This window comes from Plecotus auritus, assembly GCF_963455305.1.
Source record: "Plecotus auritus genome assembly, chromosome: 6".
In the NCBI taxonomy this organism is placed as follows: Eukaryota; Metazoa; Chordata; class Mammalia; order Chiroptera; family Vespertilionidae; genus Plecotus; species Plecotus auritus.
This window is the reverse complement of record NC_137773.1, coordinates 96,674,516-96,698,653: the sequence shown is the minus strand read 5'-3', so window position 1 is coordinate 96,698,653 and position 24,138 is coordinate 96,674,516. Positions and strand designations below refer to the sequence as shown.

At 51.8% G+C, this 24,138-nt stretch overlaps 1 protein-coding gene across 13 annotated transcripts in view; it reads left to right on the top strand.

Moving 5' to 3' along the window:
• Positions 1 to 24,138, top strand: part of UNC13A (unc-13 homolog A) — a 63,975-nt gene that overhangs the window by 11,279 nt on the left and 28,558 nt on the right. For 9 of the 13 annotated variants that reach the window (XM_080675312.1, XM_080675316.1, XM_080675311.1 and 6 more), the window contains 17 exons: positions 1,762 to 1,879; positions 3,504 to 3,627; positions 4,223 to 4,296; positions 5,115 to 5,169; positions 6,967 to 7,002; positions 9,932 to 10,139; positions 12,353 to 12,892; positions 13,563 to 13,671; positions 15,653 to 15,699; positions 17,909 to 17,987; positions 18,581 to 18,652; positions 18,885 to 19,104; positions 19,684 to 19,911; positions 20,792 to 20,933; positions 21,053 to 21,222; positions 22,526 to 22,641; positions 23,891 to 24,054. In XM_080675312.1, the coding sequence (XP_080531438.1) occupies positions 1,762 to 1,879; positions 3,504 to 3,627; positions 4,223 to 4,296; positions 5,115 to 5,169; positions 6,967 to 7,002; positions 9,932 to 10,139; positions 12,353 to 12,892; positions 13,563 to 13,671; positions 15,653 to 15,699; positions 17,909 to 17,987; positions 18,581 to 18,652; positions 18,885 to 19,104; positions 19,684 to 19,911; positions 20,792 to 20,933; positions 21,053 to 21,222; positions 22,526 to 22,641; positions 23,891 to 24,054 (2,502 nt within the window). Of the gene's footprint in view, positions 1 to 1,761; positions 1,880 to 3,466; positions 3,628 to 4,222; positions 4,297 to 5,114; positions 5,170 to 6,966; positions 7,003 to 9,931; positions 10,140 to 12,352; positions 12,893 to 13,562; positions 13,672 to 15,652; positions 15,700 to 17,908; positions 17,988 to 18,580; positions 18,653 to 18,884; positions 19,105 to 19,683; positions 19,912 to 20,791; positions 20,934 to 21,052; positions 21,223 to 22,525; positions 22,642 to 23,890; positions 24,055 to 24,138 lie in introns of all 13 variants that reach the window. The other 4 variants (XM_080675310.1, XM_080675309.1, XM_080675313.1 and 1 more) reach the window with 2 other exon arrangements.

Below are 24,138 nucleotides of genomic sequence, written 5' to 3'. Positions count from 1 at the left end.
GGCACCTTGCTGGTCCCACTGATACGTACCTTGGTGTCATCTGGGACTCCCCTCCCTCCTCCCTCTGCCCCATGTCCACCCATCAGCTTTGTCTCCAAAGCACCTTCCCAAATCCAGCTACTTCCCTTTATCTGGTGCCACCAGCCTCCGCTCTGGCCTCCCGCTGCAATCTGCCTCCTGCAATCTGTTCTTCTCCAGGCAGCCACAAGGATATTTTTAAAACTGCAAATCACATCCTGTCACTCTCCAGACTTGCCTGTGGCTCATCAAACTCAGAACAAAACCCACACTCCTCCCCTCAGCCCCCGAGGAGGCCTGGCCCCTGTGACCTCCCACCAGTATCTGTCTCCATCTTTCCTGGCTCACCTGTCCCAGCCACAGCCCCTCTGCAAGGTTCCTCCAACACGGCCAGCTTGTTCCTGCCCCAGGATCTTTGCACTTGCTCTTCTCTCCTCCTCCCTGCCCCTCCCAGCTGGCTCCTTCTTATACTTCCTGTCTCAACTGTGTGATCTCCTTAGGGAAGCCCTCCCTGACCATTACCCCAAGCTGCAATGGAAGAGTAATTTCAAGCCTGCTTCCAATTGTTATTTCAGTCATTTGTGTGAATTTTGGACATATTTATGGCCCCTGACCCTAAACTGTGAGCTCCGGGAGGGTAGGGCCCAGTCTGTCTCTGTCGATGCTTTGATTCCCATGCCAAGCACAGGGCCTGGCTCTCAATAAATATTTGCCTAATCACTGAATGAATTCATGACTTGGACCCTCCTCTTGACCTAGAGCCATCCAGGGCCTGCCTACTCTGATGATGGAAACATGTGCCATGCTCTCTGCTAAGGCTTTGATAAAATAAATTTGCCCACAACACTGGGAGAGAGGATACCACTGTAATCCTCACTTTGTAGATGAGGAAACAGAGGACCAGAGAGGCTAAGCCACTTGCTCAGTGTCACACAGCCTGTATGTGGCAGAGCTGGGATTTGGACCTAGGCAGCCCTCCACCCCTTGCTGGGGCCTGTCAGTGGTGGAGGCCATGAGAGAACCCAGTTAGGATCCTGGAGCAGAGGAGCATCTGGGGAAGGGAGAGAGGAACTGGCCCTACAATTCTTGGGCCAGTAAATGGGGAGGGACAGGGTGACCCGCCCCATTTGAAAAAACCAATTGCTGAATCATCAGGTCACAGTCAACAGATATATTCAAGGAGAACATTCCTTAAGATAAATCTTTGGCAAATTGGTAAATTCAGTGAATTGGACATTCACCAAGGTTTCCCTCCCCCTCCCCCCAAATCTGCCTATGTCTAGAGTGGGGCCTGCAGGGAAAGTGCTCACAGATAGGGTCATTGGTATGCTCGGGGATGTCCCCATGCCATTGGAAAGAGGTTACAATGGGAATATGGGATAATATGGAGCCACAGAGGGTATTTGGGCATCGTCCTCACTTAGCTAGCATTCTTAGGGTCTGAGGGCTTGAGGTAGGACTAGGCAAGTTGGGGTGCAGAAGGTATGTGATATCTGCCCCAACCCTTCCATCCCCGCTTGGAACCCTGGTTCTGCTGTGAGACCCTGAGCATGTAACTTAGCCGTCTGACCTCAGATTCCCATCTGTGAAACAAGAATCACTGTGTTACCTTCCTGGCTAAGACTCACCCCGGCCTGGGTTTAAATTCCAGTGGGCTGTATGTCCTGAGGTGAGTGAGCTGACTTTTCTGAGTCTCCCTACCCTCACTCCTGACCTTTCCTGCCCCCTCCTTTCTCTCTACAGTGAGATTAACCGCCTCGATTTAGGGCTAACAGTGGAGGTGTGGAATAAGGGCCTCATCTGGGACACGATGGTGGGCACCGTGTGGATCCCCCTGCAGACCATCCGCCAGTCCAATGAAGTGAGTTTGGGGCTGAGGGTTGGGGAGGAGTGCCTGGGAGGAGCCAGAGGCCAGTGGCTTAAACTCAGTGGACACTCACCTCCTTCCCTTGATAATGTTCATGTAGACGTCTGGGGCTGCAGTGGCAGCTCCAAAGTGACCAGGGTCTCAACTCTTTCCATCTTGTTTGCTCTTTCTTTCCATACGCGTTCACCTCATGGCCCAGGAGAGCTGCTGGAGAATCACCAATACATTTGCGTTACCATCAGGGGAAGGAAAGGTAGCAAGAGGGAGTTTGCCCTCCAAATTAAGGGCCAAACCTGGAGGTTGCTCTTGGCACTTCACTCGCTTACCATTGGCCAGAAATTAGTCATGGGCCCCCACCTAGCTGCAAGGGAAGTCTGGGAAATGTAGTCTTAAGCTGCATAGCCCTGGGCCCACCTAAAAATATATTCTTGTGGAAGAGAGGGGAAAGGATATGGTGGGTAATTAGCACTTTGTGCAGGAGGAAGGCTACACCTGATGGTACTAGACAATAACCTTGGTCTCCTGGCCTTAAGTTTTCCCCTTCCACTCCCCCCTCCCCCGATGCTGAGCCCAGAAGCATCTTATTACCCCAGGACTCTTTCCTGCCCTCCCTCCCCATCTCCCTTGGAAGGCCTTCTTGATGGCACCTGCACACATTGCCAGCTTCGTCTCCCTCCACACCCCAACTTCCACCCCTTACAGAGTCCCAAAGAAGGCCTGTTACCTGGACTTCCAATGTCTCTTCCATTACCCCCTAAGTTTAGCTCCCATGCCCTGTCCTCCAGCAATCCCTTCCTAACTCCTCCCTGGATCCCTCAGCCCCCCTCCCTCCTTCTGATCTTATCCTGACCTCACAGGGCACGAGGTGTCTATATCAAATTCTGTCTCCTGTGACTGTGGACTTCTTGGGGATCCTGAAATTGCCCAGCATGGGATAGGCATAGAGGAGGCACCAGGAAGGGTTTATTTTTTAATAAATGAATGGAGAGGGAGAAAATGGGTACAATAGTCCAGGCAAGTGAGTCCAAAAGGAAGCCTTGAGGATGACCCAAAATTTCCTCAGTGACCGCCCCTCCACCCCAAGTGTGAGGAAGGCCCGGTCACCTCTGGCAGCAATGGCCCATGCACCCCTACTAGCCTCTCCCTGGGGCTGCAGAAAGCAAATTCCACACAACATCATTCTCATTTGAGATGAAGAAACTGAGGTTCAGAGTAGACCCCACCTGCTGAAGGATTTATGTTCCCTGAACCCAGGGGGGCTGGTTCATTCACTGGGGGCGGAGGTTTCCTTACTGGATTGTGGGAGCATCAGGGCTTTTAGATGAAGCCAGTGCTGCATAACTCCCATGAGGAATGAGGTGTGGTTGTGTAACTCTAGGACTGCTCCTGCTGACCCCAAAGGGCCCTTTCTCTGGGCCCTTGACTCTGTGTTCCCTGGACCCACAAGGTGGCCTTGCACTGAGTCTCAGTTTCCTCGTCTGTAAAGTGGGGCGTGTGGCCCTTGCTCTTGGAGCAGGGGTGGGATGGAGTGAGGGAGACCTTTCATGTGAGCAGATACCTGATCCACCTTGCCTCACCCAGGGTCCGTACCCCTGTCATCCCCTCCCCCTATATCCAGGATGGCCCTGGAGAGTGGCTGACCCTGGACTCCCAGGTCATCATGGCAGACAGTGAAATCTGTGGCACCAAGGACCCCACCTTCCACCGCATCCTCCTCGACACACGCTTTGAGCTGCCCTTAGGTGAGTATGGGGGGCACAGGACCTTGGCCCAGTCCCAGGAGAATGGCCAGGCCTGGCTTAGTCCATACGACCCTCATTCTGAGGACAAGGTTTCCTCTCCCCAGAGGAGAGAGTTTTCTGGGTTTCAGCCAGTCAGCTGAGCTGTGCACCTGCTGCGCATAGAGTGTGTTCCAGCTCCTACAGGTCACAAGTGGGCAGTCAGTGCTCTGGACCCATGGGACTCAGGTCTGAGCTGTCCTGGCTAGTCCTTGAGGAGACATTCTGCCACAGGAATGAGCAGGGCTTAGAATACAGACAGAGGCAGAGAGATAGAAAAACAGAGACAGAGAGGCACATTCCACCTTTCCTGGAAGCAGCTTGGTTCTCCCACATCATCCTTCCGAGAACTCATGGCTCCCCCTATTGTAATGCTAGGGTACATCTTCTCCCCCATTCCCCATCCATCTCCAAGGCAGCTGGGGCAGTGCTGGGGCAGGGGCACCACCCTGTCCCTCCACCCACTGGAGACCAGCCCAGTAGGCCTGCAGGATGCATTGGATGGATGCTGAGTGGCAGGCAGGGGCTTCCAGGCTCACAGCCAGGGGTCCCCTTGCAGATATTCCTGAGGAGGAGGCTCGCTACTGGGCCAAGAAGCTGGAGCAGCTGAATGCCATGCGGGACCAGGATGAGGTGAGTATCGACATGGGGGGCTCTCTTCTTCTTGTGTCTGTCTCTTTTGTCTCCTCATGTCCTCCATTGTCTGTCTCTGTTTCTCTCTCTGCTTGTCTTTCCCTATATCTGTGTCTCTAACTCTTCATAACACGAATAAATCAGTGACTCATGTGGTCCAATCTCCAAGTAGGATGTCCGCCAGGAACGCACAGTCTAACAACATAAGGATGATTCCAATTGACTCAAGTTCTTCATTTTTCAAATACCCTCAAGGGCATACAGGGGCTCCGAAGCAGTTCTCACACTCCCTCTCTGCCCCACACGCCTCAATTCCTCAAGTCACACTTTCAGACTTTCCTAAACTCTCTTCTCCCCCACCAGCCTTAGCCCCTGTACCTCTGATCTTCCATGCCACCCCTTCTTCTTGGCTCTGCATCCCCACAGTGCAAAGACCCAATATGGCCCAGAAGACAGTCTTTAGAAGGTGAGGGCAGGGAAGAAACATCAGGCAAGACTACAACACTCTTCAGTGAGAGGTGGAGAGTAAGGGGGCAATATGCACATGTGAGTAATTTTTGTCCAACCTCATTTCTCTGTCTTTCCTTCTCTCTCTCTCGTCTCATCCTAATCTGTCTCTTTTTCTTTTTTCTATATCTGTTTCTCACTGTCCCTCTGTGCGTACTTGTCTCCCTCTGTGAACATTTGTATCCTTCTTCTCTAGAGGGAGAGGGTTTGGGAGACACGGGGGAGTCAGGATGGAACACAACAGAGCACCATCCTGGTCCCCTGGCTTCTGGCCCCTCTGAGATGAGCCGTCTTTCCTTCCCTCCCCTCAGTATTCATTCCAAGATGAGCAAGACAAGCCTCTCCCTGTCCCCAGCAACCAGTGTTGTAAGTACCTGTTGATTCCTTTCTTGGCATCCCTTCCCCACCGCATGACTGTTGTGTGTAGCCGGTCAACTCCCTTCCAGATGTGGGTCCTAAGTGTGGGCAGCATCTGCTCGCAGTGTGGTGGGAAGAAGAAGAGAGCTGGGGCTTGGGTTTGAGTTCTGCCTTGACACTGCACAGGCATGCCAGTGGCCCTCTCTCATCATTGGAGTCACTCTCTTTGAAATGGGGCATCTGACAGCCCTTCATGTTGAGGGGTCCCGGGACATCTAGAGGCTTAAAAAACATTTTGCAGACTCTTTAATCCCATTACTCAAATCCTAGATGAGGACCTCTTTCATGGAGCCAACACAGGCCCCCAGGCAGCCCACAGACAGTCACTGCCAGTTCTGCCAATACATGTACAATAGGTGCACGTACAATGAACCAAGCTGTTTCATTCGCCCATTTTCTTAGATGGAGAAACTGAGGCCCATGAGAAGAAGCAACTTGCCCAAGGTCACGCACCTGGCAGGAGGCAAAGCTAGGATTTGAACCTAGGTCTGAGGGACTCTTTCCACTGCACTGCATCTATTAATGCTGATAGCAAGCACGTTCCTCTGCCTACTGCCCCTCCGTCGAGGCTGGAGTTTTCAAGATTGTTTATGTTCCTTGGTCCTGTGGATTCTCAGATGTACCCAGACCAGGTATCCATGGGCCAAGGAGATGCCTCTCTCCTAAAAGTTCCTCCTGAATCCTCTCGAGTGGAGAGGAAGTGACAATCATAGTCTCAGGGCAGAACCCAAACCCACAACACGTTGTCCCCACCCCGCACCTCAACCTCTTCCTCCCATTCCATCTGCTTCCTTATCCCCCTTTTCTCCTCTCTCACAGTCTCACCCACACCCATTTCCCCCACCCCCACTCGCATATGCCCAGGATGGTGATGATGGAGCCTTGAGGGGGGAGGTGCTAGGGGACTGCCATTGGGGAACCCTGTTCTGCCCTGACTTGGGTATGTTACCAAGAGGGAAGTTTACCAAGAAGGCCCCTTGACTTCCCTGCCTGGGGTGGAGCCATCACTTCCCAGAAGGAATTATACCTCCCTCCTCCCATGAATGGGATCACTGAAGATTGTGCAGGAGCCGATAACAAAGAATACCTGGGCAGATGGGCTAAAGGGAAGGGTGGATTTCATTTGGGAATAGACACCCACCTCCCAGCATTTAACTCCAAGGCCTTTTGGGAATATTTCAAAGGAGTCAGAATTCCGGTGCAAAGCATTTTCCCACAACGCCAGGGAGTGATGGAGAGAGATGCGGTTCTCTTCCTAGCCCTAAAGCTCAGAGGCTGTGTGACTTTAGGCTGCTCATCCCACCTCTCTGAACCCTATTTCTTCCCCTGTACAATGAGCAGAATGATGAAAAAAAATCACCCAACAGGCGTGTTTCGAAATTTAGGATTTCCAGTTTAATATTGCTTTCCTTATGCACAAGATAGGGGAGGAAAGGAGTAGGGAGTGCTGGCCTCAGATGGCAGAGTTGAAAAGCCCTTATCCTAAATGCCCCCTTTGTCACCTCCTGGCTGAGCCCGTGGCCTCCTCGAAAGATAGAGACATCCAGCCTTCCTGCCAAGGTAGTGGGTGAAGGCGGGACGCATGTCAGTGGTTAAAGTGGCACTTGGGGAAGATTCTCAGTTTGAGAGGTGATTTGGGTCCTGGGTGGGAGAAGGAGATGGGGAGAATGAGGCGGATGGGGGAGCCTCCCTCCTTGTGTCCCCCTACCTGCTCCCTTTTATTATCTCTGCCCCTTCTCTTTGTAGGCAACTGGAATTATTTTGGCTGGGGTGAGCAGCAGAGTAAGTACTCAGCTTGATGTTCTGGGAGGCCACAGGGAGGTGGGCGCCTTGGCAACTCTGAGGCCCCCACCCCACCACGCAGGGAAGCGAAAAGCCTGTGGCTGGCACATTGGGGCCAGAGTACTGGCAAGACCCCTTCTGTGCCCTCCTGCCCCCTGACCATTAACATCTGTCTTGGGGAGTCCTGCTCTGTCTGGTGGGAAGTGGGCACTGTCATTGGGGTGGAAGGGTTCAGCTGGGAGGGATGGGCATTTAAACAGGAGACCTGCCTGTCTCCAGCTGGGCACTGTGACCTCCATCCCCCCACTCCCCATGTAGAACCTCATCTCCTCTCCTGTGACTCCTTCCTCTTTTTGTCTCCCCATCTTCCTTCTCCACCTGGAAATGTCACTCAGGGGTGTGGGTGGGAAAGAGAGAGGGTCTCAGACAGAGCAGCAGGGCAGGGTTCCCCAGGCAGATAGCTCCCTCACATGCATCTCCTCCAATTGCCCCCGGGGGAAGGAGACAATCCACACCCCCCCCCCCATTTGGATGCCCATTTTTCTCCCTAAGGAAGAGCTTTCTTATCCCCATGTCCTGCCTCTTCCAGAGAAATCCAGTTCTTTAGTCTGAATATGAATCTTCATCCTTCTGTCTCCTCCACCAGCTGGGGGGTCCTCCCCCATTTGTCCCCTAGTGGACACACTCCACCCCCCTCTCCCTCCAGGACCAGGGGAACTGTTTACACTTACTTTGATCCAAAACACGTTGTCAGAAACAAGTCCGTCAGAAATTAATTTGGGCAGAATAGGCATTAGGCAGACAAGATTTGGCAACAACCAGTTTGGCACAAACAAACAATATCAAAAACAAAGGTGTTTTTGCCTTGGCCAGTGTGCCCAGTGGTTAGAGGGCCGTCCTGCGAATGGAAGGATCCCGGCTTCGATTCCCAGTCAAGGGCACGTACCTAGGTTGCAGGTTCATCTCTACCCTACCCGCCAAGGGCCTGTGCGGGAGGCAACCAAGTGATATGTTTCTCTCACATGGATTTTTCTCTCCCCCCGCCCCCCCCCCCCGCCCCCGCTATTACTTCCCAAAGTCAATGGAAAAATATCCTCAGGAGTGAGGATTAAAAAGAAAGAAAGAAAGATACTAATTAAAAAGAAGAAAAACAAAGATGCTTTTAGTTAAAACCAATTTGGCTAAAGCTGATACTTGAGTGAAGAGCAAAGACCATGGGGCCAAAAGCAGACCCTTTTGTTGAGACATAGGTGTCTGAAAGTTGGAAGCAGCAATTTGCTAAAAACAAAACAAAACAAAACAAAAAACCACAACTATTTGGTAAGCAGAGTCTGGGTAAAAACAAAAAGAATACAATCAAAAGCAATTTGCCCCTCAAAAATAGACAGTCCGTCAGAAAAAAAAGGGGTGGTGGTGATAAATACACACACACACACACACACCCTCATGTGATTTGGTTGAAAGCATCTTGTCAAGGAGAGTTTGGTAAGAAGAACACCAAATTTGGCCAAAGACCCAGATAATTGAATAGACAAATTGTCGAGAGTTTTAAGGGGGGTCATCCAGGTTTCAGATCCCCCACTTCAGGCTTTTACAGGATCACAGTTTCACTCTGAAATTCAAAAAGCTCAGTCATGGAAATTTACATCTGCCTCTGTCTATAATATGAGTGCTGACAGCACGCAGTGCTTCTGAGGGCCGTCCTGTACGATGGGGACGGGATACAAAGCTTGTAGGTCATAGTGGCCCAAGTCAAATGAGAGACCAGAACCCAGAGTTGCCAGTGTGGTGTGGCAAGCTTTGCTAGCTGAAAATGAATTAAGGTTTTTCTAAAGGCAGAATAACTTAGGGAATGAATAGCATACTATGTGAAGCTTGAATTACCTTTTTAAATTGACCACATTTTAAAAACTGAACCTCTTTGTCAAATATATAGAAGCAGACACAATTCACTGGAAAATATTTAAAAGGTAAAATAACAAAGAAAGAAAAATAAACAAATATCTAGGAAATGAATAAAAGTACAGAAAAGCATAAAATCAGCAGTGAATTGATGCCATGGGCTGTCCAATCAGGGTTTAAATTTTTTTGCACCCCGTTTTCAACCCAAGTCTTGCTTTCCAAATAAATAGTCTGTCCTGTCGCACAGCAACCTACCATCCCTTGACACCGTTTTCTCTTTACTAAGAAAGAAAGCCTGTGTTCTTTTTACTAAGGGAAACAAACCAAACCAAATAAAACAGTATTTAATTATTATGTAACCCTTGGAGTTTGGCAGCTCCACCCTGCTCCATTTCAATGATGGATTCTGGGCATGTGGTGGTTTTGCCAACCTACGGATCTAATGCTTTTTGAGGTAGATGGTACCTTGTCAGAGCCCCTTCTTTATTCCTGTGCATGTGAGTTCAGACCTGGGGTCTCCATTCTCAGATATCAAGAAATCTCTGAGGGTTAAAGGGCAGTTGTACTCCACCTTGTCCTGATCTCCCTCCAACTTCTTTGAGTGTTTGAATGACTCCTGTTATGGGAAACTCACTGCTGATGGGGGGTAAAATTTGTTTTCAGAGAGCCTGGACTTCAGCAAAGTCCATTCTTACATTTGAGCTGAAGGACATCCTCCAATTTGTGATTATCCTCATACTGTAGCACCTACCCTGGACCCCAGACTCTAGGTCTAGTTTGACCCATATAAGGCAAAACAAGGTTTTCACCTCCCTTATTCTAAAGCCTGTAGCTCTGTTTACATGACCCAATATCCTTCATTCATTCTGGTAATGATTACTCTTCTTGGCTTAGCAACCAGTGAAGATCCCCTAAGTCTGAGATACTGCTTTGGCCCCCATTGTGTTCTCTCTTTTTCTTTCTCTCTCATTCTCTCTCCCCCACCCTTCCCTCCTCACTCTCTCCCCTTCCCTCCTCTCTGTTCCAGATGATGACCCTGACAGTGCAGTGGACGATCGTGACAGTGACTATCGCAGCGAGACAAGCAACAGCATCCCACCACCTTATTACACTACATCCCAGCCCAATGCTTCGGTCCACCAGTATTCTGTTCGCCCACCACCCCTGGGTTCCCGGGAATCCTACAGTGACTCCATGCACAGTTATGAGGAGCTCTCTGAGCCGCGAGCCCTCAGGTAGCCACCGTGGGACTGAGGTCGTGTGTGTGTGTGTGTGTGTGTGTGTGTGTGTTATGTCCAGCCCTGCCTCCTGGGTGAAGGGAAGTAGAGGGCTGGAGGGAGCTGGGGGTGTAGGTAAGTGGGTCTAGAAAGCAGCATTCATGCATCTTGTAGGCAGTAGAGCCCTTGCTTTACCTGAAATTCCACAAGATTGAGAAAAGTGGATCTGCTTTGGCTGAAAGAAAGTCCAGAGGCCCCTGAGAGGTCCCCCCTGAAATATGGGGGCTCCTTGCACTCCTTTATTTTTTACAATAAGCATTTAAAAATATGTTTTTATTTATTTTAGAGAGAGAGAAACATTGATCGGCTGCCTCCTGCACATCCCCTATTGGGGATTGAGCCAGCAACCAGGGCATGTGCCCGGCTGGGGAACCGAACCAGCGACCTCTTGATGCATGGGACAGTGCTAACCAACTGAGCCACACCAGCCAGGGCTTCTGCACTCCTTTAAAAAGCCACTGGTCTCCATGTACTCTCTAAATGGATTGGAATGTGGTAGTGGAGGAAGAGATGATATTAGTGGGGGGGCAGGGGGAGGGGATGTGAAGCATAGTGGTGTTGAAAAATCCCAGCAAGCAGCTAGCTGGTGGTCCCAGCCTTCCTGGTGCCCCCTGACCCTGTGTTCCTGGCCAGCAGCATGGGCACAGTGACTTGGGAGCTGCCCCTATTCTGCCCAGCCATCATCACCCCTGCTTTAAAAGTAGGCTGTCCCTAGACTGGCCCAATAGGTGGGTCCCTGGCCCATGTGGGCCATACCACTGCCCGGTACAGGGTGCTGGTCCTTGAGCCTGGGAAGCTGAAACTCTCCTTGTTGACCTGATTGCCCCAGTCCTGGCTTCCAAACAGAACAATAACAAGCAACAAGCATGATATTAAACAGGTTGAATATTTGTAAAGCACTTAGACAGAAGACACGTCCATCCTGGCCAGAAGTTCTATTGGGCAATGTGAATTGTAGAGATTTGGGGTAAAATATAATTTAAAGGAAAGCTTCATACACTTCCTACTCAAACTTTAGCATTGACCAATATAATTTTTTGCAGGTATTTGAACAACTTTTATTTTAAATTTTTCTGCACTTTATATATACCATAGAAAGCTTGGATCGTTTATAGATGGAATATTTTGGAAGGAACTTTTTAAAACCCTCAACATCTACACTAGCCTCTATTTTTTAGCTCCAAGGAAACGGAAGAACATATTCAAGGTAAAACATTTAGTGCACAGGTGGGGCGAGAATCAAGGAAGAAAGGGTGTTCCTGGCACAGGGCACAGCACGTGCAGAGGCCTGGAAGTGGCCACAAGTTTAGGGTGTGGGCATAACCGCAAGAAGGCCAATGTGACTGGAGCAGGGGGTGAAGGTGGGGATAGAGAAGGAGACGAGGGTGGGGCGGTGGGAGGGTTTAGGCCACATGGGGGATGCGGGGCATAGCGTGTCTTTATTCCAAGGACACTAAGGAGCCTGGTCGGGTTGGAACAGGGAGGTATGTGATTGGGTTTATGATTCAAAGAGCCTCCCTGTGGCTTCCGTGGGAAGCAGGGGCTGTTGGGGATGAGAGTGGATGTCGGGGCAGCATCTTGTGCAGATGGCAGAGCCTGGACCCGCGTGGGCCCCAGGGTGCAGAGAAGTGAATGCATTTTACAGATGCTTGGGAAATGGAGCCAAGGGCCTGCGGCAGGGTCGGCTGTGAGTGGGGGCTGAGGCACGGAGTGGAGACAGACAGTCCCTGGCCCTGGTGAATGAAGGGGCTCAGCGGTGGGAGGACCAGGTTGAGGTGGGAGACATTAAGAGCCATGTTCACGTTTCAGGAGCCCTAGGTCTCCAAGGGGGCTGTGGTGAGGACACTGATTCTGGGTCCCCAGCATGTGGCTGGAGCACTTACCACCTCCACAGGCATGGACGGGCGTGGTGTGCAGAAAGTTATCAATGACCACTGATATCATCGATCTGGTTTGTTGCCTGTCCACTCCGAGCACAAATGCCACAAGAGTGGGATTTTTGTCTCTTTTGTTCACTGCTGTGTTTCCCTGGCACCTACAGCAGAGCCCGGTGCACAGTAGGTGTTCAAGCGATGTTGAGTGAATGACTGACTGGGTGTTGGACCTGTGTGACGGGGGCTGGTGGGGCAGTGACTCTGTGCCTGGTCCCTGAGCCCCACCTGTCCCCTCAGCCCCACAGGCAGCAGCCGCTACGCCTCCTCAGGGGAGCTGAGCCAGGGCAGCTCACAGCTGAGTGAGGACTTCGACCCAGATGAGCAGAGCCTGCAGGGATCCGAGATCGAAGATGAGCGGGACCGGGACTCCTACCACTCCTGCCACAGCTCAGTCAGCTACCACAAGGACTCGCCGCGCTGGGACCAGGACGAGGATGAGCTGGATGAGGAGCTGGATGAAGACCTGGAGGACTTCCTGGAGGAGGAGGAAGAGGAGGAGGAGGAGGAGGAGGAACTGCCTGAGGATGAGGAGGAACTGGAAGAGGAAGAAGAGGTGCCTGATGACATCCGTGGTTATACTGAACGCCAGGAGGTAGCCGTGGCGGAGCCCAAGGACTTCAAGCGCGTCAGTGTTCTGCCAGCTGCCCCCGAGAAGGAGGACAAGGCTCCTGCTGAGGCCCCCGCTGTGGCCAAGGTGGCTCCTGAGCCAGCCATGCCTGAGGAAGTGCCTGCAGCTGAGCGGGTGCCTGAGGACAAGCCCCCCAAAGCTGAGGAGAGGTAATGGGAGGGGGCCTAAGGGCTGTCACAAGGTCACTATGGTCAGGCGTCTGTGGTGTCATGATGGAATGAACATGAGCCTGGGGAATGGGTTTATTGAAGAAATCAAGATGGGTCCAGGTGGTCAGCGGGGGTTCAATGGGGTTCGAGGGGTCAAGCTAGGTCATGAAGTAGTTTTAGGGGTTATAAGGGGCTAGATGGCTTGCTGGGGTTGGAGAAGCCACAAGCACATTGGGAGGACCGTGGGCAAATAGGACCCTGTCAGAGTGTCAAGAGTATGGAAAAGGGAGCCAGGGGACCCAAAGCTGTAAGAGATGATGGGCATGTAGGAAGGGGACAGGGGCACTGAGACAGGTCAGAGGGGGCACAGGGCCAAGTTGGTGTGGGCAGAGCCATGGAAGGACCAGGATGTACAGAGGCATAGTCCCTAAGACTACTTCATGACCCAGCTTGACCCCCTCCAACCCCACTGAACCCCCTCTGACCACCTGGACCCATCTCGATTTCTTCAATAAACACATAGCCCTGTGACAACTCCCCCTCCCTGTTCCCCAGGTTCATGTTCATTCCATCATGACACCATAGTGTCTCTGAAGGGCCAAGCATCACTCAGAGGGTGGAGGATGGAGGGAGAGCCAGCTCTGGTGCCTCAGCATGCCCCTTGCCTCAGTTTCAGGCCAAAAGAAGATGAGGAAGGCCAGGAAGGTCAGGATTCCATGTCCAGGGCCAAGGCCAACTGGCTGCGAGCCTTCAACAAAGTGCGGCTGCAGCTGCAGGAGGTGAGTGAGAGCCCTGGCCAGCTCACACCCGAGCCCAATGACCCACCCACGCCCATGCCCAGACTGGCCATGCTCCCTTCCCCACTCCTCTAATGCCCCACCACCCTGGTCCTTTTCTGGGCCCCACTCACACCAGACCATGCCACGCCCCATGGGCAGCGTGGCCATGCCCACTTCCCCACTCCATCCACCATGCCTTTGCCTCTGTACATCCTGGTCCTTCCATGGCTCTGCCCACACCAATTGGCCCTGCCCTCTTCTGCCCTTGCCCTGGCACCACCATTCCTGGCCTCACCCACACCTGCCTGGTATTTCTAAGCAGGGAAAGCAGGGAAGGGGGAGTGGTGAGCTGTAACCGTGGAGCTAGGTCATGGCTACAGCCCTGTCAGGGGTCAAGTTCATGGTTAGGGATAGAGCTTAGGGGTAGAGATCAGAATTAAGGCAGCAGTCAGAGGTCAGGGTTAGGATTGGTATTAGGGGAAGAGCTCAGTGCTTGGGTCATGCTGGGTGTCACGGTCAGGGTTGGGGGAAGGTCTGAGGTCGGGTCAGTATCGGACAAGGAATTCAGTGAACGATACAATTAGCGCCGGGGTCAGGGTGATTTGTTGACTGTTCAGATGGGGAGCAGGATTGAGACCATTACTTATTCCTTCAGTCATTCAACCCACTCTGGGCTAGACACAGAGCAGTGTTACTATCCAGGAGGGCCTTCGAAATTTGGGTTGGACTGGCCTGAGGAGATCTTAATCATATCCCCAAAGTCTTCAGCCATCCAATATCAGAGCCACAGATACTTCAAGTCAAATTTCATATCAGTTCAAACAAAGAATTTTCTTTTTTGACCAAATAATATATTCACACGGTTCCAAATTCAAAAGATAGAAAAGAATATACAGTGAAGTCTATTGAATAACTTTCATTACATCAGCAAATTAATTGAAAAAACAGCAGTTACTACCTTTGTAATGGAACTAGTGGTATAACAAGAAAAATAAATGTGCGCAGGCTCTCTAGGTTTTAAAGATGGGGCATAAAACAAACCCAGGCAATCAGAAAAATTCCCTGGAGGAGGTGACACTTAACGTATCCAAAATATTTTAATAATATTTCAGAAGAGAGCGTTTCCCAGCCCTGCTCCAACCATGTCACCTTTAGTGGCATGGGAAACGGGGGTACAGACCCTGGGTCTACACTGAAACCTGAATGATAAATGGTCGGATGGTCGGGTTCAGAAGGTGGGAGGGCATACAAACAGATGACACAGCCTGGGCAAAGGCCCTGGGGCACTAAAGCAGACAAGCAGATGAGGCTGCAGGGAGTTCAAGGAATGACAGATTCTTATGAGTGTCTGAACCAGCCCCTGAGAATCCCAGGAGATTATAGAAGTACTAGAGGCCCAGTGCATGATATTTTTGCACTCAGGGGGTCCCTCAGCCTGGCCTGCGCCCTCTCTCAGTCCCGGAGCCCTCAGGGATGTCCGACTGCCACAGAGGCGGGAAAGGCTCCCACCACCGCCACTGCTGCTGTGCTCACCAGCCGTGAGCCCGCTTCTGGCTGAGCGGCGCTCCCCCTGTGGAAGTGCACTGACCACCAGGGGGCAGCTCCTGCATTGAGCATCTGCCCCCTGATGGTCAGTGAGCATCATGCGACTGGTCATTCTGCTGTTCGGTCGATTAGCCTTTTATTATATAGGATAAGCTCTTGTTGGAATGATGCTAACACATCCCCAGGTTTGACAGACGAGGAGACTAACATCCACTAAGGTTGGTGGCAGAGAGGAGCTCCTTCCTCTCTCCCCATTTTACAGATGGAAAAACTGAGGCCTTGAGAAACCCAGTGAGGTCCCTAAGGGCACACAGTGAGGACTGGGACCCAGGTTTCCTGACTCCCAGCCCAAAGGGGAGACAGAAGTGGGTGTGGAGCCTGTCTTGCCTTGGGGAGGGACAGCCACACTGACCACATTTGTCTGTCGGTCCCATAGGCCCGGGGAGAAGGAGAGATGTCCAAATCCCTGTGGTTCAAAGGCGGGTGAGTAATGGAGCTTTTGGGGGTGGGAGGAAGTTTTGAACCCACAGCTTAAGGTCGGTTTGCACCATAGCCTGAGGCCAGCAAAGGCTGGGAAAGGTTTCATTTAGATAGGGCAGAGATTGGGCATGGGTGGAATAATGGAACCACTGTCATAAGGCATTCAGGAGCCAAAGATAGTAACATGTTGAACCCTTACAACAAACCCATGATAGGGGCCACTACGCTGCTTTACAATGGGGAAACTGAGTCCAGGGAGGAACATGCCTTGCCCAAGCCACTCATAATTCAAAAGTGCTTCCCCCAATGTGAGATCAAGGAGAAACCCATTTTCCCCCGCACCGACCATCTGTCACCCTGGAGTGAATTTTTTGCTTTGGTTCTGCATTTAATAATCTCAGATTATTGCTGCTGCTGCTGGCACTTTCATTAACATAGTCATTTGGGCCCTAGCGGTGTGTCTCAGTGGTTAGATTATCAGCCTGTGGACCGAAGGGTTGTGGGTTCAATTCCATCAGGACATGTGCAGGAGGAAGGAAACCAATCAATGTGTTTCTCTCACTTCGATGTTTCTCTTTCTCTCTCTCCCCCTCCCTCCCTTCCACTCTCTCTAAAAAAAAATCAGTGGGAGGAAAAATTAATCCTTTGTTCTTAAATGGAGCAATTTGTCAGATCTAACTTCTTAAGTTACTACTTTTTAGGGGTCTTTTTTTCAGCCTTTGGATGGTGAAGTTAGAGGATGCAAAAGATATTTTTAAATTACACTCATGTTTTAAAATAGCAGCAGGAGAGTGACCTGCTTCCCTCATATGTCTTTTGCAAACAGAGTTGTGATTCCCAGATGAGCAGGGGAGCCCCGGAAGCAGGGACTGAGATGGGGGTTCCTGGGTGTGTGGTTGACAGAGGAAGCTCTCTCAGGACACCTATGTGACAGGCAGGATCAGGCCTGGGAAGCAGCTTGAGCAGAAATGTAGTTCAGGAGCCGCCAGGCTCTGCCTGATTTTGCAAGGGGCAGTGGAGCATGAATTGCACCCCAGAGCTTGTCCAAGAGTCACTGGCTGCCAGGCATCCCTCTCATCGGCCAGTCATTGGCCAGTGAGAACCTTCTGGAGAGGAGCCACAGCTGAACCTTCTCAGGAATGAGCACACCTCTCAGTAAAGAGAATCCAGACAGGCCACTATGGCGTCTGCCACAGTGCTCCAGCTACTGCAAAACTGCCGAGAGTCAAGAACACAAACACGATTTCCAGCTCCCTCATTTCCATGGGAATAGAAATCACTCCTTCCAGGATAGATTTTCAATAAACACACACACACACACACACACACACACACACACACACACACACACATTGGTGCACCCAACCCATGCACCAAGAAGTCTGGTTCGATTCCCACTCAGGGCACATGCCTAGGTTGCAGGCTCCATCCCCAGTACGGGGTGTGCAGGAAGCAGCTGATCAATGTTTCTCTCTCATCGATGTTTCTATCTCTCTTTCCCTTCTCCCTCTCCCTTCCTCGCTCTAAAATCAGTAAAAAACCATATTTTTATAAAAAAATATTTCCTTGATATTTTTATATATTATTTAGGATTGCCTTAATTCAAATTTTTACTAACTATAGGCGCCTGCATCATCTCCCCACCTCCCAGACGAGGAAGGTGAGGCCCAGGCTTCATTTCCTGGGTCTGCTGTGACAAATGACCACAAACGGGGGGTCTAAAACAACAGGAATTTATTTTCTCACAGTTCTGGAGGCCAGAAGTCCAACGTCAGGGCGTGGGCAGGACCACACTCCCTTGACTCCTGTAGGGGAGAATTTCTTCCTTGCCTTTCCAGCTTCTGGTAGTTGTCAGCAATCCTTAGTATTCCTTGGTTTGTAAACGTGTTACTCCAATTCCTGCCTCCATTGCCACACCACTGCCTTCTGCTTGTGTGTCTCTCTTCATAGAGAGACACCAGTCATATTGGTTTGGGGCCCACTCTACTCTGGTATGACCTCATTTTAACGAATTACCTCTGCAATAACCCTATTTCCCAATAGGTCATATTTTGAAGTCCTATGGATTAGGATTTGAATGTATCTTTTGGGGGAACACACAATTAAATTCTTAATACTTGTGAAATCGCACGATCTGCCCCAGCCTCAGGTGATGTCTGTTGGAGGAAGGGAGACTTCCTGGGCCCTTGACGTCCTTCTGTGTGTCTTACAGCCCTGGAGGTGGTCTCATCATCATCGACAGCATGCCTGACATCCGCAAGAGGAAGCCCATCCCACTCGTGAGTGACCTGGTAAGTGCCTTCACCCTCCCGGCCCCTGGCGCTCAACCTGTGCAACTGCCCATGGCAGACCCGGGCCTGGGGGCTGGCCAGGCGTTCTCTGGGACTAACATAATCTGATTTCTGCCCTCTGTGCTGCTTGGATACTTCAGGCCATGGTGAGTGAGTGATGGTGACCTGGGCCCCTACGTCTCCTTCCCAGACCCCTCCACTGCCATCTCCCAACTGGCCCCACCTACGGGTTCTGAGGAGGGAACCTTGCCATGTCCTAGTTCATGGGTGGGGAAGAGAGCAGGCGACTCGCCACCTTGGTTCATGGTGTGGCTGGTGGTTTTGCCCTGTGGCTGGTGAGCATGGCCAATTCTGGCCCATGGTGGGAGGGTATGGGTGAGCCAGGGGTGTGGGGCTGCTCACCTTCCAGGGTCCCTTCTAAACTGGAGCTTCTGCCATTTTCCAATTCTTTGCTGTTTCTGCTCCTGCTGCTGTGACCTGTGTCCTATTCCTCGTGACTGGTGGCCCCAAACCATGACTGTGGATTCTGCTCTCCCCGACAATCCATGGGTGTCAATCAACCCCATGGCTCCCTTGGTGTCGTCCCACCCCAGTCCCTGGTCCAGTCCAGAAAAGCCGGCATCACATCAGCCTTGGCCTCCAGCACTTTGAACAACGAGGAGCTGGTGCGTGGGGTTGTAAGGTGGGCTTAGCTGGGGGCTTCTGGAGGAAGAGGAAGAGGGTGTGGCAGGACAGGCATTCCTCACTCTCCTGGGTCAGGTAGCTCGGCATCGGGGTAGCATCCTCTGTACGGAGGGACTGAGACTAGACTAGACTCTGCACAGGGTGAGGGTATGGCAGACAGGGCCCCCAGGTGAGGACTCTGTGCCCCACGCCGCACCCCTTCCCTCCCCGCAGAAAAACCACGTTTACAAGAAGACCCTGCAAGCCTTAATCTACCCCATTTCGTGCACTACGCCGCACAACTTCGAGGTGTGGACGGCCACCACGCCCACCTACTGCTACGAGTGCGAAGGGCTGCTGTGGGGCATCGCGCGGCAGGGCATGCGCTGCACCGAGTGCGGCGTCAAGTGCCACGAGAAGTGCCAGGACCTGCTCAACGCCGACTGCCTGCAGCGTGAGCGCCGGCGGGCGCGGGCCGGACTGAGAGGGGGGCGGGACTCCGCGGAGGCGGGGCGAGGGCCGGCTGGACTGCGAGACGGGCTTGAAGAGAGGGGCGGGGCGGTGAGCGGTGGGGGCCGGGGACAGGGACTGGGGTGAGGGTTAGGGCGGGACTCCTTTTGGGGGGAGGATAGGGGTGAGAGGAGGGGAAAGGAGGTGTGAGAGAGTCGAAGAAGGCTGGGGCGGGGCTCAAGCACTGGCTTAATGGCTGGGATGGGTTAATGAGAGTCACCCATTCCCCTGTAGAAAAACGGGTTAGGGTTAGCTCAGCAGGGGAGAGATAGCAGAGAAGGGGTGGGGTCTTGGAGGAGGCAGGGGATTCAGAGGGGCCGGGTTCTGAAGGGTATAAAGCCTGGCGGGAGGAGGTATTCAGAGAACAAGTAGGAAACTCTAGCTTGGGGATTATTCACATGAACCCCCACGGCTTAAAGTGCCCGCAGCAGCCGCTGAGGGAGCTCTGGAGTTGGGGAGCTCTGGAGTTGGGGTGCTGGCTCCGTGAGTGCTCCCCGACATGGCCGGCTGTCCGCTTCCGCAGGGGCGGCGGAGAAGAGCTCCAAGCACGGGGCTGAGGACCGGACGCAGAACATCATCATGGTGCTCAAGGACCGCATGAAGATCCGGGAGCGCAACAAGCCCGAGATCTTCGAGCTCATCCAGGAGATCTTCGCTGTGACCAAGGCCGCCCACACGCAGCAGATGAAGGCGGTCAAGCAGAGCGTGCTGGACGGCACGTCCAAGTGGTCGGCCAAGATCAGCATCACTGGTGAGGCCACCTGGTCCCGTCTTCCCAGCCCTCTAGCTCCCTCCCAGGCCCCTTCCTTCTCTTTGCTGCGATGCTTGAGCCTATCCGTGGCTTTCCCAGGTCCACGTGTGTGTGCATCTGTGCCCACAGGTGGACATGTATGTCTCCAAACGTATGTGCATGACACGCTATCTGGGAGCATCTTGATTAGTGCCCCCAGAATCAGATCCCAGGAAGAGGAGTCAAGGGCACATGGTTTTTCTGGGAGGCGATCCCAGGAGGCCCTGTGGGATTTGGAAGTGAAGCTGGACCAGAAGAAGCGCTTCACAGGGTGCCAACAGCAGGCAATGCTGTGGACACCTGGGGCTCATTCCCACCTGGAGCCACTAGGAGACAGTATTGAGCTCCCACTGTAGTGTGGGACTACCCGAGGGTGTTTATCCAGGCCCAAACTCATTGGGATTTCCCAGGAGACAGACCCCAAGATGATTTCAGGGCAGATGGGTGTCCAGGAGGTGATCCCAGGGCGCCCTGGTGGTGGGTGGAGACAGAAGTCTGGGAGCAGGGAGGGAAGTTGCCCTGTAGGGGGCACCAATGATTAGGTGATTTTGCGGTCAATGGGGATTGAATCCTAAAGGGGAACTTCAAGGGCACAGTGTAGAGCACACACCTGAGAATGTCCCACTCTCGGGGTGACCCTGGGGCTCCTTCCCATCCTTCATTGACTGAGGGTTCTCTGGATATTGATTCTTCCGCAAGGTCAGTGTGCCCAGAAAGCAGTCCCAGCCCTTAGGCCACATCACAGGTGTCCCCAGCAAGCAGCGTGGAGCCCCTGGAAATGCCTGTTTTCAACATACCTTCTTTCTTAAGCCCACCTTTATATGTCCCATGTGTCTTCCAGTGGTCTGTGCCCAGGGCTTGCAGGCAAAGGACAAGACGGGATCTAGTGACCCCTATGTCACCGTCCAGGTCGGGAAGACCAAGAAACGGACGAAGACCATCTATGGGAACCTGAACCCTGTGTGGGAGGAGAATTTCCATTTGTAAGTGCCTGCCTGGGCCCCTGTGTCCCATGCAGAGCTCCCTACTGGGGCAGCCAAAGGGGACGCCAATACCAGCCCAAGCCAGCTGCTTGACCCTCGTTCCCGCCTCCCCCCTGCAGTGAATGTCACAACTCCTCAGATCGAATCAAGGTACGAGTGTGGGATGAAGACGATGATATCAAATCCCGCGTGAAACAACGGTTCAAGAGAGAGTCTGACGACTTCCTGGGGCAGACAATCATCGAGGTGCGGACGCTCAGTGGCGAGATGGACGTGTGGTACAATCTGGGTGAGCAAGGGGAGGGGCCTGCAGGAGGCAGGGAGGGGGCTCCAGGGAGCCAACCAAAGTGGGGAATCCAGTTGGAGGGGAGAGACACCGTGTCAGAAGGAGTCAGTCCAGGAGCCCAATCTGATGGAGGAGGCAGGGTCTGTGGGCCCCAATCTGGTGAAGGAGACAGACTCTGTGAGCCCAATCTGATGGCTACAGGAAGCACCCCAGGTTGAGAGGGTGATTAGAAGAACCTAGGAAGTTCTTAGTTTGGTTTGAAAGGGTGTGGGAGGGACAGAATCTCTGTATTCCAGTCTCATGGGGGACACAGGAAATAAGGCCTGGGGATCCTGGTCTGAGGAGAGAGGCACAGACCCAAGAATCCAACCTGAGAAGGAAGATGGAACTTTAAGAATCCATTGTAAGAGAGGAGGTATAGTTTGGACATCCTAATCCGAGAAGTGAGCTACAGACCCAAGAACCCCATCTAAGAAGATGAGTAGAATCTGTGAGCCCAATCTGGTGGGGGATGCAGGGTCTGTGAGCTCAGTCTGGAAGTGTAGGAAGAACCCACTCTGAGAGGAGTGAGCAGAGCCGAGGAACTTAGTTTGGTTGGAAGAAATCTAGATACCCTATTCTGATGGAGAGCCAGGAAGCAAGACTTGGGAATCCTAGTCTGAGGAGAGAGGCACAGACCCAGGAACCCTGTATAACAAGATGACTAGACTTTGGGAAGCTTGATCTGATTGGGAGTGCAGACCCTGGGAGCTCAATCTGAAGGAGAAGCGGTGCTGAAGGCTCCTACTTTAAAGAGGGAGATGCAGACCAGGAATTTAACCGGAGTGAAGAAGCAGTGTCTGGGATCGTAGTTTGAAGAGAGAGACGGGGCCTAAGGAATTCTAGTCTAATGGGAGAGACACAAGTCTAGAGAGTGAATCAGAGGAGAGATGCCCAGGCCTTAATTTCAGGGAGTCTGGGAGCGCAATAGTCATGCATACATTAAAATAGCCCAGGGATAGCCCTGGCCAGGTTTGGCTCAGTGGTTAGAGTGTCAGCCTGCGGACTGAAGAGCCATGGGTTCATTCTGATCAAGGGCATGTACCTCAGTTGCAGGCTCAATCCCCAGCCCGGGGCTCATTCAGGAAGCAAACAATCGATGTGTCTTTCTCACATCGATGTTTCTCTCTCTCTCTGTCTCTCTTCCACTCTCTCAGAAAATCAATGGAAAAATGTCTTTGGGTGAGGATTAACTAAATAAATAACTAAATAAATACTTTCTCTAGATTGGGAGGTTCTGACACTACCATCCCTTTCTGCCCTGCAGACAAGCGGACTGACAAATCTGCTGTGTCAGGTGCCATCCGGCTACACATCAGTGTGGAGATCAAAGGGGAGGAGAAGGTGGCCCCCTACCATGTTCAGTATACTTGTCTGCATGAGGTGAGGCCCGCTGCTCCACTCTGCCTTCAAAGCTCACTGTGATTTTCCACATTACCTCCACTCGCCACTTCTGCCAGCCCAGCTCCTCCCTCCTTCCTCCTTCCACACTCCCTTGGGCTTCTGAGGCTGTCTCCCATGCCATTCTCTCTGCCTGGAAAACTTTTTCCCATCCATCAAGGTCAGCTTCAGGGTCCCCTTCTCTAGGAAGCCCTTTCCGACCTCCTGGCAGACTCTCACTACCCAACTCCAGGTCTTCCATCTGTCCCATCCTTGAACCTCAAAGTTGGGCTGTTTGGGTCTGTGTCTATCTCTTCCAGCTGCCTGGGTATAATTTAATTTGTTGTATGAATAAATGATTAAATAGATGAATGAGTGATGAATGGATAAAAAATGGAGGGATGAGTGGATGTGTGTGTGATTGAACTATTGGAAGTATAGATTAATGGATGGGTGAATTTGGGGGTAGTTGGATAGATGAATGGGTAACTAGATGGATGGACAGATAGATGATGGATGTATGTATAAATTGATGGGGGACAGATGATTGAATGGGTAGATAGATGAATTATTGGATGGACAGATTAAGTTGTATGTAGCAGATGGGATAGATGGGTGTTGTGGTTGAATTACTAGGAGGAAGAATAGATGAATTTAGGGGTAGTTGGAGGGGTGGGTAGATGGACGGGTAGGTAGATGGGTGAATGAATGGAAGGAAGGGTGGGTGGGTGGACAAATAGATGGGTCGGTGGATGGATGGATGTTTTAACTATTGAAAGTATAGAGGTATAATGAGTGAATTTTGGAGTAGTTAGACAATGGGTGGGTGAATAGATGCATCAACAGATGAATGAGAGATGGATGGGTGGATTGATGGTTGATTGAGTAGAAGGATGAATTGTTGGATGGACTGATTAAGTTGTGAGTAAATGTGGATGGGATGGATGGATGTGTGGTTGAATTATTAGAAGAGTGAATTAGTGGATGGGTGAATTTGGGGATAGTTAAGTGGATAGGTGGGTGGGTGAGTGGGTAGATGGACAGGTAGACAGATGGGTGAGTGAATATATAGGTGGATAGATGGATTATTGGAAGAATGGATGAGGGATAGGTGAAATTTTTGGTAGCTGGATGGGTGAAAGAGTAGATGAATAAGTTAATGAATAAACAAATGGATAGATAATGTAAGATGCCCTACACCTGTCCCCTTGTGCCTCCTTGCACTCTCTGACTCCTTCTCTTGTGTTGGCAGAACCTGTTCCACTTCGTAACTGACATGCAGAACAACGGGGTCGTGAAGATCCCGGATGCCAAGGGTGACGATGCCTGGAAGGTTTACTATGATGAGACAGCTCAGGAGATTGTGGATGAATTTGCCATGCGCTATGGCGTCGAGTCCATCTACCAAGCCATGACGTGAGGCTGTAGGCTGGGGTGGGCATCAGGGTGAGGTGCAGAAAACTGAGGCAGGGGAGTCACCAAGTGGATACTGGCAGATCT